Source organism: Coregonus lavaretus (assembly GCF_964263955.1).
Source record: "Coregonus lavaretus genome assembly, contig: HAP1_SCAFFOLD_3165, whole genome shotgun sequence".
Lineage (NCBI taxonomy): Eukaryota > Metazoa > Chordata > Actinopteri > Salmoniformes > Salmonidae > Coregonus > Coregonus lavaretus.
In genome coordinates this window covers 20,001-39,303 of record NW_028162655.1, presented here as the reverse complement: position 1 = coordinate 39,303, position 19,303 = coordinate 20,001, and the positions used below count along the sequence as shown (strand labels likewise).

The 19,303-nt window shown below is 44.1% G+C and overlaps 1 protein-coding gene across 1 annotated transcript in view; it reads left to right on the top strand.

The window, feature by feature from the left end:
- The window catches only part of LOC311119053 (HEAT repeat-containing protein 5B-like), a gene marked incomplete at both ends in the record, with an annotated part of 64,371 nt that overhangs the window by 27,921 nt on the left and 17,147 nt on the right, over nt 1–19,303 (top strand). Inside the window, 14 exon segments of the mRNA XM_084193807.1 lie at nt 3,853–3,873; nt 3,875–3,968; nt 4,360–4,409; nt 4,412–4,462; nt 4,464–4,515; nt 5,884–5,983; nt 6,076–6,185; nt 6,389–6,552; nt 6,821–6,996; nt 7,613–7,718; nt 8,315–8,505; nt 9,821–9,980; nt 13,702–13,891; nt 14,266–14,435. Coding sequence (XP_084049933.1) covers nt 3,853–3,873; nt 3,875–3,968; nt 4,360–4,409; nt 4,412–4,462; nt 4,464–4,515; nt 5,884–5,983; nt 6,076–6,185; nt 6,389–6,552; nt 6,821–6,996; nt 7,613–7,718; nt 8,315–8,505; nt 9,821–9,980; nt 13,702–13,891; nt 14,266–14,435 — 1,635 coding nt within the window.

Genomic DNA, 19,303 nt, shown 5'->3' with positions numbered 1-19,303 from the left:
GGTGTTATATACTCTGTAATATCTCTCTGTTCTCCCTAGTCTAGCAGGTGTTATATACTCTGTTCTCCCTAGTCTAGCAGGTGTTATATACTCTGTTCTCCCTAGTCTAGCAGGTGTTATATACTCTGTTCTCCCTAGTCTAGCAGGTGTTATATACTCTGTGTTATATACTCTGTTCTCCCTAGTCTAGCAGGTGTTATATACTCTGTTCTCCCTAGTCTAGCAGGTGTTATATACTCTGTGTAATATACTATGTTCTCCCTAGTCTAGCAGGTGTTATATCTCTCTGTTCTCCCTAGTCTAGCAGGTGTTATATACTCTGTGTTATATCTCTCTGTTCTCCCTAGTCCTAGCAGGTGTTTATATACTCCTGTGTTAAATCTCTCTGTTCTCCCTAGTCTAGCAGGTGTTATATACTCTGTGTTATATACTCTGTTCTCCCTAGTCTAGCAGGTGTTATATACTCTGTTCTCCCTAGTCTAGCAGGTGTTATATACTCTGTGTTTATATACTCTGTTTCTCCCTAGTCCTAGCAGGTGTTATATACTATATGTGTTATATCTCTCTGTTCTCCCTAGTCTAGCAGGTGTTATATACTCTGTGTTATATCTCTCTGTTCTCCCTAGTCTAGCAGGTGTTATATACTCTGTGTTTATATACTCTGTTCTCCCTAGTCTAGCAGGTGTTATATACTCTGTGTTATATACTCTGTTCTCCCTAGTCTAGCAGGTGTTATATACTCTGTGTTATATACTCTGTTCTCCCTAGTCTAGCAGGTGTTATATACTCTGTGTTATATACTCTGTTCTCCCTAGTCTAGCAGGTGTTATATACTCTGTAATATCTCTCTGTTCTCCCTAGTCTAGCAGGTGTTATATACTCTGTTCTCCCTAGTCTAGCAGGTGTTATATACTCTGTTATATCTCTCTGTTCTCCCTAGTCTAGCAGGTGTAATATACTCTGTAATATCTCTCTGTTCTCCCTAGTCTAGCAGGTGTTATATACTCTGTGTTATATACTCTGTTCTCCCTAGTCTAGCAGGTGTTATATACTCTGTTCTCCCTAGTCTAGCAGGTGTTATATACTCTGTGTAATATACTATGTTCTCCCTAGTCTAGCAGGTGTTATATCTCTCTGTTCTCCCTAGTCTAGCAGGTGTTATATACTCTGTGTTAAATCTCTCTGTTCTCCCTAGTCTAGCAGGTGTTATATACTATGTGTTATATACTCTGTTCTCCCTAGTCTAGCAGGTGTTATATACTCTGTGTTATATCTCTCTGTTCTCCCTAGTCTAGCAGGTGTTATATACTCTGTGTTATATCTCTCTGTTCTCCCTAGTCTAGCAGGTGTTATATACTATGTGTTATATACTCTGTTCTCCCTAGTCTAGCAGGTGTTATATACTCTGTAATATCTCTCTGTTCTCCCTAGTCTAGCAGGTGTTATATACTCTGTGTTATATCTCTCTGTTCTCCCTAGTCTAGCAGGTGTTATATACTCTGTAATATCTCCCTGTTCTCCCTAGTCTAGCAGGTGTTATATACTCTGTGTTATATCTCTCTGTTCTCCCTAGTCTAGCAGGTGTTATATACTCTGTGTTATATACTCTGTTCTCCCTAGTCTAGCAGGTGTTATATACTCTGTAATATCTCTCTGTTCTCCCTAGTCCTAGCAGGTGTTATATACTCTGTGTTATATACTCTGTTCTCCCTAGTCCTAGCAGGTGTTTATATACTCTGTAATATCTCTCTGTTCTCCCTAGTCCTAGCAGGTGTTATATACTCTGTAAATATCTCCCTGTTTCTCCCTAGTCCCTAGCAGGTGTTATATAATCTGTGTTTATATCTCTCTGTTCTCCCTAGTCCTAGCAGGTGTTTATATACTCTGTGTTATATACTCTGTTTCTCCCTAGTCCTAGCAGGTGTTATATACTCTGTAATATCTCTCTGTTCTCCCTAGTCTAGCAGGTGTTATATACTCTGTGTTATATACTCTGTTCTCCCTAGTCTAGCAGGTGTTTATATACTCTGTTTATATCTCTCTGTTCTCCCTAGTCTAGCAGGTGTTATATACTCTGTAATATCTCTCTGTTCTCCCTAGTCTAGCAGGTGTTTATATACTCTGTGTTATATACTCTGTTCTCCCTAGTTCTAGCAGGTGTTTATATACTATGTTCTCCCTAGTCCCTAGCTGGTGTAATATACTCTGTTTCTCCCTAGTCTAGCTGGTGTTTATATACTCTGTTTCTCCCTAGTCTAGCAGGGTGTTATATATTCTGTTCTCCCTAGTCTAGCAGGTGTTTATATACTCTGTTCTCCCTAGTCCTAGCAGGTGTTATATACTCTGTGTTATATCTCTCTGTTCTCCCTAGTCTAGCAGGTGTTATATACTCTGTAATATCTCTCTGTTCTCCCTAGTCCTAGCAGGTGTTTATATACTCTGTGTAATATACTCTGTTCTCCCTAGTCTAGCAGGTGTTTATATACTCTGTGTTATATACTCTGTTTTCCCTAGTCCTAGCAGGTGTTTATATACTCTGTGTTATATACTCTGTTCTCCCTAGTCTAGCAGGTGTTATATACTATGTGTTATATACTCTGTTCTCCCTAGTCCTAGCAGGTGTTATATACTATGTAATATCTCTCTGTTCTCCCTAGTCCTAGCAGGTGTTTATATACTCTGTTCTCCCTAGTCCTAGCAGGTGTTATATACTCTGTTCTCCCTAGTCTAGCAGGTGTTATATACTCTGTTCTCCCTAGTCTAGCAGGTGTTATATACTCTGTGTTTATATCTCTCTGTTCTCCCTAGTCTAGCAGGTGTTTATATACTCTGTGTTATATACTCTGTTCTCCCTAGTCTAGCAGGTGTTTATATACTCTGTGTTATATACTCTGTTCTCCCTAGTCCTAGCAGGTGTTATATCCTCTGTGTTTATATACTCTGTTCTCCCCTAGTCTAGCAGGTGTTATATACTCTGTCCCTCCCTAGTCTAGCAGGTGTTTATATACTCTGTTCTCCCTAGTCTAGCAGGTGTTATATACTCTGTTCTCCCCTAGTCTAGCAGGTGTTATATACTCTGTTCTCCCTAGTCTAGCAGGTGTTATATACTCTGTTCTCCCTAGTCCTAGCAGGTGTTATATTACTCTGTGTTATATCTCTCTGTTCTCCCTAGTCTAGCAGGTGTAATATACTCCTGTTCTCCCTAGTCTAGCAGGTGTTATATACTATGTGTTTATATACTCTGTTCTCCCTAGTCTAGCAGGTGTTATATACTCTGTAATATCTCTCTGTTCTCCCCTAGTCTAGCAGGTGTTTATATACTCTGTTTCTCCCTAGTCTAGCAGGTGTTATATACTCTGTTCTCCCTAGTCTAGCAGGTGTTATATACTCTGTTCTCCCTAGTCCTAGCAGGTGTTATATACTCTGTGTTATATCTCTCTGTTCTCCCTAGTCTAGCAGGTGTTTATATACTCCTGTGTTTATATACTCTGTTTCTCCCTAGTCTAGCAGGTGTTATATACTCTGTGTTATATACTCTGTTTCTCCCTAGTCTAGCAGGTGTTATATACTCTGTCCCTCCCTAGTCTAGCAGGTGTTATATACTCTGTTCTCCCTAGTCTAGCAGGTGTTATATACTCTGTTTCTCCCTAGTCTAGCAGGTGTTTATATACTCTGTTTCTCCCTAGTCTAGCAGGTGTTATATACTCTGTTCCTCCCTAGTCTAGCAGGTGTTATATACTCCTGTGTTATATCTCTCTGTTCTCCCTAGTCTAGCAGGTGTAATATACTCTGTTCTCCCCTAGTCCTAGCAGGTGTTATATACTCTGTGTAATACCTCTCTGGTTGTTCTAGCTGGTGGTGAGCATAGCTGAGGGACCTGCTCCGTACAGCAGCCCCAGAAACAGCCGTCCTGTCTCTGCAGAGAACCCAGGCTGGATGGCTGCTGCTGGGGGCACTAATGACCCTGGGTGAGTTAGTTCCCTACTCCTAACATCTAACCCCTAGCACTAATGACCCTGGGTGAGTTAGTTTCCCCTACTCCTAACATCTAACCCCTAGCCACTAATGACCCTGGGTGAGTTAGTTCCCTACTCCTAACATCTCACCCCCTAGCACTAATGGACCCCTGGGTGAGGCCCTATACTGGCCCCCAGCTGGCCTGTACATGTTTCACCTTCAGGCCTTACATTTAGCTGGGTTTTTTCAGCTCCTCTTCTATATTACTCCCAGTCAGCTAAAGCAATCCAGAGTTTTGGCTTTTCTTCCTATTAGAAGTGATTGGGTCCAAACACGACTTGTTTGGTCTCCAGCTCTGTCCCTAACACTGCTTTGTTTGTGGACATGGACGCTGTGGTCCAGGCCCGTCCCTGGTGCGATACCACCTGCCCAAGATGCTGCTGCTGTGGAGGAAACGTATTCCCCCCGTTCCCAGAAAGAGATGGAGGCAGAGAAGGCTAGAGGAGGACAGCTTCACCTGGCAGGTTACACTGGAGGGACGTGCCGGAGCGCTCTGTGGTAGGCACACGTGCCCTTCAGTACAGTTTCAATGTGTGGCTGTCACCCTGCGTTTCACCCTAGATCCCAAGGAGTTTTGCTTTGTCTAAAATGTCCCCCTCCCCTCTCTCTTCTCCTCTCCTCCTCTTCTCTCCTCCTCTCCTCCTCTTCTCTCCTCCTCTCCTCCTCTTCTCTCCTCCTCTCCTCCTCCTCTCCTCTCCTCCTCCCCCTCTCCTCTCCTCTCCTCCCTCTCTCTCCTCCTCCTCCCCCTCTCCTCTCCTCTCCTCCTCTCCTCTCCTCCTCTCCTCTCCTCCTCTCCTCCTCTCCTCTCTTCCTCTCCTCTCCTCTCCTCTCCTCTCCTCTCCTCTCCTCTCCTCTCCTCTCCTCTCCTCTCCTCTCCTCTCCTCTCCTCTCCTCTCCTCTCCTCTCCTCTCCCCCCTCTCTCTCCTCTCCTCCTCTCCTCTCCTCTCCCCCTCTCTCTCCTCCCTCTCTCTCCTCCTCTACTCCTCTCCTCTCCTCCTCTCTCCCCCTCTCCTCTCCCCCCTCTCCTCTCCTCCTCTCCTCCCCCCTCTCTCCTCCCTCTCTCCCCCCTCCTCTCTCCCCCCTCTCCTCTCCCCCCTCTCCTCTCTCTCCTCCCTCTCTCTCCTCCCTCTCTCTCCTCCTCCTCTCCTCTCCTCCTCTCTCCCCCTCTCCTCTCCTCCCCCTCTCTCTCCTCCATCTCTCTCCTCCTCTCCTCTCCTCCTCTCTCCCCCTCTCCTCTTTCCCCTCTCTCCCCTCTCCTGTCCTCCTCTCCTCCCCTTCTCTCCTCCCTCCCTCTCCTCCTCTCCTCTCCACCTCTCTCTCCTCCTCTCCTCTCCACCTCTCTCTCCTCCTCTCCTCCCCCTCTCCTCTCCTCCTCTCCTCCCCCTCTCCTCGCATCCTCTCCTCTCCCCCTCTCTCCTCCTCTCCTCTCCTCCCCCTCTCCTCCTCTACTCCTCTCCTCCCTCCCTCTCTCCCTCTCCTCTCCTCCTCTCCTCCCTCTCCTCTCCTCCCTCTCCTCTCCTCTCCTCCCTCTCTCTCCTCCTCCCCCTCTCCTCTCCTCCTCTCCTCCCTCTCTCTCCTCTCCTCCTCTCCCCCTCTCTCTCCTCTCCTCCTCTCCTCCCTCTCTCTCCTGTCTGTCTGCCTCTCTCTCCTCCTCTCCTCCCCCTCTCCTCCTCTCCTCTCCCCCTATCTTTCCTCTCCTCCTCTCCCCCTCTCTCTCCTTCTCTCCTCCCCCTCTCTCTCCTCCTCTCCTCTCTCTCTCCTCCTCTCTCCCTCCCTCTCCTCTCCTCCCCCTCTCTCTCTCTCTCTCTCTCTCTCTCTCTCTCTCCTCTCTCCTCTCCTCCTCTCTCCTCTCCTCCTCTCCTCTAGCCATGCGTAGCTTTGTGGCCCATTGTGCTGAGCTGCTAACAGAGGATGTAATCCGCAGGCTGATGACGCCTATAGAGTGCGCCATGACCATGATGTCACAGTGAGTAGGATTGATTGATTTGATTGATTGATTGTTGTGGTCCCCTCACCTCCTGACCGGTTGTTGTTGTTGTTGTTGTTGTCTATGCCCAGTGTCCCGTCAGTCATCAAGGTGCATGGGACCCATCTGAAGGCCAGTGCAGCTATGGTGAGGCTGAGGCTCTACGACATCTTGGCTCTGCTACCTCCGAAGACATACGAAGGTAAGGCTGGGTGAAATATTACAGCTGTTGTACTTTAAAGTCACACTCTTAAATTAGAGCTTTGATCCAAGCAGTGGTGTTGAGTTGTTAGTCATACAGGGCTTGTTTACTGGACCCTGATCAAGTCTAGTCCTGGAGCACAAAGCATATGTTCAATCTGTGTCCGGGAAGGTGGCCCTTACCTTTCAATCTGTCCTCTGTAGGTAGTTTCAATGCCCTGCTGAGAGAGCTGGTAGCAGAGTTCACTCTGACTGATAACTCGGCCAATACCACCACCTCGTTGCTACGCTCCCTCTGTCACTATGACGACAGTGTTCTCATGGGGTCCTGGCTCCAGGAGACTGACCACAAGTCCATTGAGGACCAGGTAACTGACTTACTATAGAGGTTACAGTAAAACTAAGGGCCCAACTCCCCATGGCGACTCCAGTTCAGGAGGATGTAACAATGCATTGTGTAGAACCTCATGGTTTTCTATCAGATGGAATTGTGTCCAATCTGTTCATTCTGTTTCTATCTGCAGTTGTCAGAATGTTTCACATCACTGAATAGACCCCTGCTTTTGTTAATTGTGTGTGTGTGTGTGTGTGTGTGTGTGTGTGTGTGTGTGTGTGTGTGTGTGTGTGTGTGGTTAGCTCCAGCCCAACAGTGCGTCAGGAAGTGGCGCTCTAGAACACGACCCCTCCTCCATCTACCTGAGGGTACCTATGGGCGAGGCCATGCCTGGACCCCTCCCCCTTGGCGTGTCTGTCATCGACGCCTCTGTGGCTCTGTTCGGAGTGGTGTTCCCTCATGTCTCCTTTAAACACAGGTGAGGCTACCTCTCAGTCTAAACTCTGACCCCTGACCCTAACCCTAACCCCTAACCCCCCCGTGGCTTAGTTCGGAGTGGTGTTCCCTCATGTCTCCTTTAAACACAGGTGAGGGACCTAGTCCACTGACACTTGACATTCCTAGTAGAATCTAATAATGTTTGTGGTTAATAATAATAAACCAGTGGTCCTCTGTAGCTCAATTGGTAGAGCATGGCACTTGTAATGCCAGGGTAGTGGGTTCGATCCCCGGGACCACCCATACGTAAAAATGTATGCACACATGACTGTAAGTCGCTTTGGATAAAAGCATCTGCTAAATGGCATATTATTTATATTATATTATTTTGTCTCAGTCTTCAGAGGTGTCCAGGCCAGTTGAATCAGTAGTGCTTCCTCTAGATGATGTCCAACAGGGGGACTGGCTGGGGTTACTTCAGGAGAGGTTTGGGAAACTCTAGATGATGTCCAACAGGGGGACTGGCTGGGGTTACTTCAGGAGAGGTTTGGGAAACTCTAGATGATGTCCAACAGGGGGGACTGGCTGGGGTTACTTCAGGAGAGGTTTGGGAAACAATGTATTTTATTAATCACTCACATTTGTGTCTGTGTTAGGCTGCAGATGCTGGACCACTTTGCAGAGTGTATAAAACAGGCCAAGGGAGTCAGACAGCAGGCTGTCCAGCTCAACATCTTCACCGCTGTACTGAGCGCCCTCAAGGTGAGGCCTTCTAACATATACAAACTCCTGTTAAAGTTGCACAGGAAAATCTCCTGAACACAAAAACCTTTCCAGTAGTGGCAGCTTACTCCTGGAATGCATATGAGATAGGAGCTCATTGGACTGTCTGTATTTGGCTGATATGTATCAGGGCGAGAGACCCTCCTGCACTGTTTTGACTCCAAACCTGTTCCTGGAGAGAAACCCTCCTGCACGGTTTTGACTCCAAACCTGTTCCTGGAGAGAAACCCTCCTGCACGGTTTTGACTCCAAACCTGTTCCTGGAGAGAGACCCTCCTGGACGGTTTTGACTCCCACCCTGTTCCTGGAGAGAGACCCTCCTGGACGGTTTTGACTCCCACCCTGTTCCTGGAGAGCTACCGTCCTGGACGGTTTTGACTCCCACCCTGTTCCTGGAGAGAGACCCTCCTGGACGGTTTTGACTCCCACCCTGTTCCTGGAGAGAGACCCTCCTGGACGGTTTTGACTCCCACCCTGTTCCTGGAGAGCTACCGTCCAGGAGGGGCCTGGTATGTGTCCTGTCCTCTCCTCCCCAATCAACCAATGAACCAGCCAATCTTCTCTCCTCCCTGTAGGGTCTGGCAGAGAACAAGTCTACCCTGGGTCCTGAAGAGGTCCGTAAGTCAGCCTTGGCTCTTGTGATGGGTGCCCTGGACAACCCTAACCCCATCCTGCGCTGTGCTGCTGGGGAGGCCTTGGGAAGGATGGCTCAAGTAGTGGGGGAGGCCACATTCATCGCCCGCATGGCACAGTACAGCTTCGACAAGTACGACCTGTCTGTTGATACTCATCTCTAGCTAGCTTCATGTGGCCCAGTGGCTTTCCTCTCTGAGAACGGTCTTTCTCTTGACCTGCTTGACCTCTTGTGGTATTTCCTCTTAACCCCCGTATTTGCACTGTTGTCAACTCACAATATGTCACAATATCAACTCACAATATGTCACAATATCAACTCACAATATGTCACAATATCAACTCACAATATGTCACAATATCAACTCACAATATCATGTCACAATATCAACTCACAATATGTCACAATATCAACTCACAATATCATGTCACAATATCAACTCACAATATCATGTCACAATATCAACTCACAATATCATGTCACAATATCAACTCACAATATATCACAATATCAACTCACAATATGTCACAATATCAACTCACAATATGTCACAATATCAACTCACAATATCATGTCACAATATCATGTCACAATATCAACTCACAATATGTCACAATATCAACTCACAATATATCACAATATCAACTCACAATATATCACAATATCAACTCACAATATATCACAATATCAACTCACAATATATCACAATATCAACTCACAATATGTCACAATATCAACTCACAATATCATGTCACAATATCATGTCACAATATCATGTCACAATATCATGTCACAATATCAACTCACAATATGTCACAATATCAACTCACAATATGTCACAATATCAACTCACAATATATCACAATATCAACTCACAATATATCACAATATCAACTCACAATATGTCACAATATCAACTCACAATATATCACAATATCAACTCACAATATATCACAATATCAACTCACAATATGTCACAATATCAACTCACAATATATCACAATATCAACTCACAATATATCACAATATCAACTCACAATATATCACAATATCAACTCACAATATATCACAATATCAACTCACAATATATCACAATATCAACTCACAATATATCACAATATCAACTCACAATATATCACAATATCAACTCACAATATATCACAATATCAACTCAATACCATGTCACATGGCCTCTTTATCTTCCTCTGTCATATGCCTCATGTCTATTCAGAACCCAACCATTAAGCTCTTAGGCATCTGTTTATCAAGTTGGTGCCTCAACGTTCTCTCCTCTCCTCTCCTCTCCTCTCCTCTCCTCTCCTCTCCTCTCCTCTCCTCTCCTCTCCTCTCCTCTCCTCTCCTCTCCTCTCCTCTCCTCTCCTCTCCTCTCCTCTCCTCTCCTCTCCTCTCCTCTCCCTCTCCCTCTCCCTCTCCCTCTCCTCTCCAGACTGAGGTCAGCCCGTGACGTGGTCTCCAGAACAGGTCACTCCCTGGCTCTGGGCTGTCTACACAGATATGTAGGAGGGATTGGCTCAGGGCAGCACCTCAAAACCAGCGTCAGCATCCTATTGGCCCTAGCCCAGGATGGAACCTCCCATGAGGTCCAGGTGAGTGAACGGTGGACAGGTGAGGCTCTCTGAGTCTCAGGCTGCATTCTGATTCGCCACCCTTCTCCCGACGTGTCGTGTGCACTTGCACACCCGCTATAGTGCCTTTAAAAGCGTGATACTGCTGTATGCATTGGCAGGAGGGCTTTCCCTCTAGCAGAGAATCTGGACTTAACCTTTCTTCAAAAAGCCAGCTCCTTCCCTAATACTTGGCTTGGGGTTTGGAGAAGTCTAACGGGCCAGTTTCCCGGACACGGATTAAGCTAAAATCCTAGACTAAAAAGCAGTTTGTTGATTCTCCATTGAGTTTGCTTTTTAGTCCAACTCCTTAATCTGTATCTGGGAAACCGCCCCAATGTTTAGTTTCTCCATATACGGTATGCTTTATATACGGTATGCTTTATATACGGTATGCTTTATATACGGTGAGCTTTATATACGGTGTGCTTTATATACGGTGTGCTTTATATACGGTATGCTTTATATACGGTATGCTTTATATACGGTATGCTTTATATACGGTATGCTTTATATACGGTGTGCTTTATATACGGTATGCTTTATATACGGTATGCTTTATATACGGTATGCTTTATATACGGTGTGCTTTATATACGGTGTGCTTTATATACGGTATGCTTTATATACGGTGTGCTTTATATACGGTATGCTTTATATACGGTATGCTTTATATACGGTATGCTTTATATACGGTATGCTTTATATACGGTATGCTTTATATACGGTATGCTTTATATACGGTATGCTTTATATACGGTATGCTTTAAATATACGGTATGCTTTATATACGGTATGCTTTATATACAGTATGCTTTATATACGGTATGCTTTAAATATACGGTATGCTTTAAATATACGGTATGCTTTAAATATACGGTATGCTTTATATACGGTATGCTTTATATACAGTATGCTTTATATACGGTATGCTTTAAATATACGGTATGCTTTAAATATACGGTATGCTTTAAATATACGGTATGCTTTATATACGGTATGCTTTATATACGGTGTGCTTTATATACGGTGTGCTTTATATACGGTGTGCTTTATATACGGTATGCTTTATATACGGTATGCTTTATATACGGTATGCTTTATATACGGTATGCTTTAAATATACGGTATGCTTTAAATATACGGTATGCTTTATATACGGTATGCTTTATATACGGTATGCTTTAAATATACGGTATGCTTTAAATATACGGTATGCTTTAAATATACGGTATGCTTTATATACGGTATGCTTTATATACGGTATGCTTTATATACGGTGTGCTTTATATACGGTATGCTTTAAATATACGGTATGCTTTATATACGGTATGCTTTATATACGGTATGCTTTATATACGGTATGCTTTATATACGATATGCTTTATATACGGTATGCTTTATATACGGTATGCTTTATATACGGTATGCTTTATATACGGTGTGCTTTAAATATACGGTATGCTTTAAATATACGGTATGCTTTATATACGGTATGCTTTATATACGGTATGCTTTATATACGGTATGCTTTATATACGGTATGCTTTATATACGATATTTTATCTACGGTATGCTTTATATACGGTATGCTTTATATACGGTATGCTTTATATACGGTATGCTTTAAATATACGGTATGCTTTAAATATACGGTATGCTTTATATACGGTATGCTTTATATACGGTATGCTTTATATACGGTATGCTTTATATACGGTATGCTTTATATACGGTATGCTTTAAATATACGGTATGCTTTAAATATACGGTATGCTTTAAATATACGGTATGCTTTAAATATACGGTATGCTTTATATACGGTATGCTTTATATACAGTATGCTTTATATACGATATGCTTTATCTACGGTATGCTTTATATACGGTATGCTTTATATACGGTATGCTTTATATACGGTATGCTTTAAATATACGGTATGCTTTAAATATACGGTATGCTTTATATACGGTATGCTTTATATACGGTATGCTTTATATACGGTATGCTTTATATACGGTATGCTTTATATACGGTATGCTTTAAATATACGGTATGCTTTAAATATACGGTATGCTTTAAATATACGGTATGCTTTATATACGGTATGCTTTATATACGGTATGCTTTATATACGGTATGCTTTATATACGGTGTGCTTTATATACGGTATGCTTTAAATATACGGTATGCTTTATATATGGTATGCTTTATATACGGTATGCTTTATATACGGTATGCTTTATATACGATATGCTTTATCTACGGTATGCTTTATATACGGTATGCTTTATATACGGTGTGCTTTATATACGGTGTGCTTTATATACGGTATGCTTTATATACGGTATGCTTTATATACGGTATGCTTTATATACGGTATGCTTTATATACGGTATGCTTTATATACGATATGCTTTATCTACGGTATGCTTTATATACGGTATTCTTTATATACGGTATGCTTTATATACGGTATGCTTTAAATATACGGTATGCTTTAAATATACGGTATGCTTTATATACGGTATGCTTTATATACGGTATGCTTTATATACGGTATGCTTTATATACGGTATGCTTTATATACGGTATGCTTTAAATATACGGTATGCTTTAAATATACGGTATGCTTTATATACGGTATGCTTTATATACGGTATGCTTTATATACGGTATGCTTTATATACGGTATGCTTTAAATATACGGTATGCTTTAAATATACGGTATGCTTTATATACGGTATGCTTTATATACGGTATGCTTTATATACGGTATGCTTTATATACGGTATGCTTTATCTACGGTATGCTTTATATACGGTATGCTTTATATACGATATGCTTTATCTACGGTATGCTTTATCTACGGTATGCTTTATATACGGTATGCTTTATATACGGTATGCTTTATATACGGTATGCTTTAAATATACGGTATGCTTTAAATATACGGTATGCTTTATATACGGTATGCTTTATATACGGTATGCTTTATATACGGTATGCTTTATATACGGTATGCTTTATATACGGTATGCTTTATATACGGTATGCTTTATATACGGTATGCTTTAAATATACGGTATGCTTTATATACGGTATGCTTTATATACGGTATGCTTTATATACGGTATGCTTTAAATACGGTATGCTTTAAATATACGGTATGCTTTAAATATACGGTATGCTTTATATACGGTATGCTTTATATACGGTATGCTTTATATACGGTATGCTTTATATACGGTATGCTTTATATACGATATGCTTTATCTACGGTATGCTTTATATACGGTATGCTTTATATACGGTATGCTTTAAATATACGGTATGCTTTAAATATACGGTATGCTTTATATACGGTATGCTTTATATACGGTATGCTTTATATACGGTATGCTTTAAATATACGGTATGCTTTAAATATACGGTATGCTTTAAATATACGGTATGCTTTATATACGGTATGCTTTATATACGGTATGCTTTATATACGGTATGCTTTATATACGGTATGCTTTATATACGGTATGCTTTAAATACGGTATGCTTTAAATATACGGTATGCTTTAAATATACGGTATGCTTTATATACGGTGTGCTTTATATACGGTATGCTTTAAATATACGGTATGCTTTATATACGGTATGCTTTATATACGGTATGCTTTATATTTGTCCCTCCTCTCTGTCTCTACAGACGTGGGCGCTCCACTCCCTGGCTCTCATCGTAGACTCCAGTGGTCCCATGTACCGAGGCTATGTGGAGCCCACCCTGTCCCTGGTTCTGACCCTGCTCCTAACTGTACCCCCCTCACACACTGAGGTACACCAGTGTCTGGGACGATGTCTGGGAGCTCTCATCACCACCGTCGGACCCGAGCTACAGGGTGATGGTCAAATGCAACTAGACTACCGTCTCTAGCTTTCAGGCTGGCTAGTATTACCTCTAAAATGCAACTAGACTACCGTCTCTAGCTTTCAGGCTAGCTAGTATTACCTCTAAAATACAACTAGACTACCGTCTCTAGCTTTCAGGCTAGCTAGTATTATCTCTAAAATACAACTAGACTACCGTCTCTAGCTTTCAGGCTGGCTAGTATTACCTCTAAAAGCATTGATGTGCCAGCAGATGGCAGTGTACTGCTCCAACATATTTACAGACAAGTCATGAATGTGGTGTTTACAGATGACAACTTTTACTTTGACTGCTAATGAATGCTGCTGATCTCTCTTCCTCCTCCTCCCCCCCCCGTCCCTCCAGGTAACGGAGCGACCATCTCGACTATCCGCTCGTCATGTCTGGTGGGCTGTGCCATCATGCAGGGCCACAGTGACTCTCTGGTGCAGGCGGCGGCCATATCCTGCCTCCAGCAGCTACACATGTTTGCCCCACGCCATGTGAACCTCTCCAGCCTGGTGCCCTGCCTCTGTGTGAGTGTGTGAGAGAGTGGGGGCGTATACGATGCAGGCTTAGGTTTGTGGGCGTGGCAGGGGGCGTGGCAATGGCCGCGGTTGGCCCGTCTGCACAGCTGACGTTTAGAAGCCTCGATCTTGCCGGTGTAGAGACAAGTTAAGAGAAGTTTTTGATTTTTACGACAATTTCCTGCAATTCTACAAATCTCTATGTAGCTGAGAGACATTTTTCAGTTTTAAAGCAGATTTCCTGCTATTCTATGCATTTTGCCATGGCTAATGCTGTTTCTTTTGCTCAAACATAACAAAATCAATACTGCAAAATTCATATTTTTTTTTTTTTTATATTCTCGCTGATTGTCTATCTTTTATTTTGGTGATTGTTAGTTCTCAAAGATTATGTTATAAATAAATATACAGGTCAATTATCTTTTCTAAATACTTTTACATCCCAAAAATATATTTCAAAAAAATTTGACCCTAAAAAATGCTTAGGCGGCCTGCCCAATGATTTTTATGGCAGAAAGCTCCCTGTGATGATTGACGCTTAAGTTGCATTTTCTATGTTGTGGTGGGTTGACGTGTGTGTGTGTGTGTGTGTGTGTTGTGGTAGTTTAAATCAAATCAAATTTTATTTGCCACATGCGCCGAATACAACAGGTGCAGACATTACAGTGAAATGCTTACTTACAGCCCTTAACCAACAATGCATTTATTTTTAAATAAAAAAGTAAAATAAAACAACAACAAAAAAGTGTTAGAAAAAAAAGAGCAGAAGTAAAATAAAATAACAGTAGGGAGGCTATATATACAGGGGGGTACCGGTGCAGAGTGAATGTGCGGGGGCACCGGCTAGTTGAGGTAATATGTACATGTGACTATGCATAAATAATTAAGAGTAGCAGCAGTGTAAAAAGATGGTGGGGGGGCAGTGCAAGTAGTCCGGGTATCCATGATTAGCTGTTCAGGAGTCTTATGGCTTGGGGGTAGAAGCTGTTGAGAAGACTTTTGGACCTAGACTTGGCGCTCCGGTACCGCTTGCCGTGCGGTAGCCGAGAGAACAGTCTATGACTAAGGTGGCTGGAGTCTTTGACAATTTTTTTGGCCTTCCTCTGACACCGCCTGGTATAGAGGTCCTGGATGGCAGGAAGCTTGGCCCCAGTGATGTACTGGGCCGTACGCACTACCCTTTGTAATGCCTTGCAGTCGGAGGCCGAGGAGTTGCCATACCAGGCGGTGATGCAACCAGTCAGGATGCTCTCGATGGTGCAGCTGTATAACTTTTTGAGGATCTGAGGACCCATGCCAAATCTTTTCAGTCTCCTGAGGGGGAATAGGCTTTGTCGTGCCCTCTTCACGACTGTCTTGGTGTGTTTGGACCATGATAGTTTGTTGGTGATGTGGACACCAAGGAACTTGAAGCTCTCAACCTGTTCCACTACAGCCCCGTCGATGAGAATGGGGACGTGCTCAGTCCTCTTTTTTTTTTCCCGTAGTCCACAATCATCTCCTTTGTCTTGGTCACGTTGAGGGAGAGGTTGTTATCCTGGCACCACACGGCCAGGTCTCTGACCTCCTCCCTATAGGCTGTCTCATCGTTGTCGGTGATCAGGCCTACCACTGTTGTGTTGTCGGCAAACTTAATGATGGTGTTGGAGTCGTGCCTGGCCATGCAGTCATGGGTGAACAGAGAGTACAGGAGGGGACTGAGCACGCACCCCTGAGGGGCCCCCGTGTTGAGGATCAGCGTGGCAGATGTGTTGTTCCCTACCCTTACCACCTTGGGGCAGCCCGTCAGGAAGTCCAGGATCCAGTTGCAGAGGGAGGTGTTTAGTCCCAGGGTCCTTAGCTTAGTGATGAGCTTTGAGAGCACTATGGTGTTGAACTCTGAGCTGTAGTCAATGAATAGCATTCTCACGTAGGTGTTCCTCTTGTCCAGGTGGGAAAGGGCAGTGTGGAGTGCAATAGAGATTGCATCATCTGTGGATCTGTTGAGGCGGTATGCAAATTGGAGTGGGTCTAGGGTTTCTGGGATAATGGTGTTGATGTGAGCCATGACCAGCCTTTCAAAGCACTTCATGGCTACAGACGTCAGTGCTACAGGTCGGTAGTCATTTAGGCAGGTTATCTTAGTGTCCTTGGGCACGGGGACTATGGTGGTCTGCTTGAAACATGTTGGTATTACAGACTCAGTCAGGGACATGTTCAAAATGTCAGTGAAGACACTTGCCAGTTGGTCAGCACATGCTCTGAGTACATGTCCTGGTAATCCGTCTGGCCCTGCGGCCTTGTGAATGTTGACCTGCTTAAAAGTCTTACTCACATCGGCTACGGAGAGCGTGATCACATAGTCATCCGGAACAGCTGGTGCTCTCATGCATGCTTCAGTGTTGCTTGCCTCGAAGCGAGCATAGAAGTGGTTTAGCTCGTCTGGTAGTCTTGTGTCACTGGGCAGCTCGCAGCTGTGCTTCCCTTTGTAGTCTGTAATAGTTTTCAAGCCCTGCCACATCCGACGAGCGTCAGAGCCGGTGTAGTACGATTCAATCTTAGTCCTGTATTGACTCTTTGCCTGTTTGATGGTTCGTCGGAGGGCATAGCAGGATTTCTTATAAGCGTCCGGGTTAGAGTCCCGCTCCTTGAAAGCGGCAGCTCTGCCCTTTAGCTCAGTGCGGATGTTTCCTGTAATCCATGGCTTCTGGTTGGGGTATGTACGTACGGTCACTGTGGGGACGACGTCATCAATGCACTTATTGTTGAAGCCAGTGACTGATGTGGCGTACTCCTCAATGCTATCTGAAGAATCCCAGAACATATTCCAGTCTGTGCTAGCAAAACAGTCCTGTAGCTTAGCATCTGCATCATCTGACCACTTATTATTTTTTTTTTATCTGTGTGTGTGTGTTGTGGTAGTTGACCTGTGTGTGTGTGTGTGTGTATTGTGGTAGTTGACCTGTGTGTGTGTGTGTTGTGGTAGTTGACCTGTGTGTGTGTGTTGTGGTAGTTGACCTGTGTGTGTGTTGTGGTAGTTGACCTGTGTGTGTTGTGGTAGTTGACCTGTGTGTGTGTGTGTTGTGGTAGTTGACCTGTGTGTGTGTGTGTGTGTTGTCGTAGTTGACCTGTGTGTGTGTGTGTGTTGTGGTAGTTGACCTGTGTGTGTTGTGGTAGTTGACCTGTGTGTGTGTGTGTTGTGGTAGTTGACCTGTGTGTGTGTGTTGTCGTAGTTGACCTGTGTGTGTTGTCGTAGTTGACCTGTGTGTGTGTGTGTTGTCGTAGTTGACCTGTGTGTGTGTTGTGGTAGTTGACCTGTGTGTGTTGTGGTAGTTGACCTGTGTGTGTTGTGGTAGTTGACCTGTGTGTGTTGTGGTTGTTGACCTGTGTGTGTGTGTGTGTTGTCGTAGTTGACCTGTGTGTGTTGTCGTAGTTGACCTGTGTGTGTGTGTGTTGTCGTAGTTCACCTGTGTGTGTTGTGGTAGTTGACCTGTGTGTGTTGTGGTAGTTGACCTGTGTGTGTGTGTGTTGTGGTAGTTGACCTGTGTGTGTGTGTGTTGTCGTAGTTGACCTGTGTGTGTGTGTGTTGTCGTAGTTGACCTGTGTGTGTGTGTGTTGTCGTAGTTGACCTGTGTGTGTGTTGTGGTAGTTGACCTGTGTGTGTTGTGGTAGTTGACCTGTGTGTGTGTTGTGGTAGTTGACCTGTGTGTGTTGTGGTAGTTGACCTGTGTGTGTGTGTGTGTGTGTTGTGGTAGTTGACCTGTGTGTGTTGTGGTAGTTGACCTGTGTGTGTGTTGTGGTAGTTGACCTGTGTGTGTGTGTTGTGGTAGTTGACCTGTTTGTGTGTGTTGTGGTAGTTGACCTGTGTGTGTTGTGGTAGTTGACCTGTGTGTGTGTTGTGGTAGTTGACCTGTGTGTGTTGTGGTAGTTGACCTGTGTGTGTGTTGTGGTAGTTGACCTGTGTGTGTGTGTTGTGGTAGTTGACCTGTTTGTGTGTGTTGTGGTAGTTGACCTGTGTGTGTGTTGTGGTAGTTGACCTGTGTGTGTGTGTTGTGGTAGTTGACCTGTTTGTGTGTGTTGTGGTAGTTGACCTGTGTGTGTTGTGGTAGTTGACCTGTGTGTGTGTTGTGGTAGTTGACCTGTGTGTGTGTGTTGTGGTAGTTGACCTGTGTGTGTGTGTTGTGGTAGTTGACCTGTGTGTGTGTGTTGTGGTAGTTGACCTGTGTGTGTTGTGGTAGTTGACCTGTGTGTGTGTGTTGTGGTAGTTGACCTGTGTGTGTGTGTTGTGGTAGTTGACCTGTGTGTGTTGTGGTAGTTGACCTGTGTGTGTGTGTTGTGGTAGTTGACCTGTGTGTGTGTGTTGTGGTAGTTGACCTGTGTGTGTTGTGGTAGTTGACCTGTGTGTGTGTGTTGTGGTAGTTGACCTGTGTGTGTGTGTTGTGGTAGTTGACCTGTGTGTGTGTGTGTGGTAGTTGACCTGTGTGTGTGTTGTGGTAGTTGACCTGTGTGTGTGTGTTGTGGTAGTTGACCTGTGTGTGTGTGTGTGTGTGTTGTGGTAGTTGACCTGTGTGTGTGTTGTGGTAGTTGACCTGTGTGTGTGTGTTGTGGTAGTTGACCTATGTGTGTGTGTGTGTGTTGTGGTAGTTGACCTGTGTGTGTGTGTTGTGGTAGTTGACCTGTGTGTGTGTGGTAGTTGACCTGTGTGTGTGTTGTGGTAGTTGACCTATGTGTGTGTGTTGTGGTAGTTGACCTGTGTGTGTGTGTGTGTGTGTTGTGGTAGTTGACCTGTGTGTGTGTTGTGGTAGTTGACCTGTGTGTGTGTGTTGTGGTAGTTGACCTGTGTGTGTGTGTTGTGGTAGTTGACCTGTGTGTGTGTTGTGGTAGTTGACCTGTGTGTG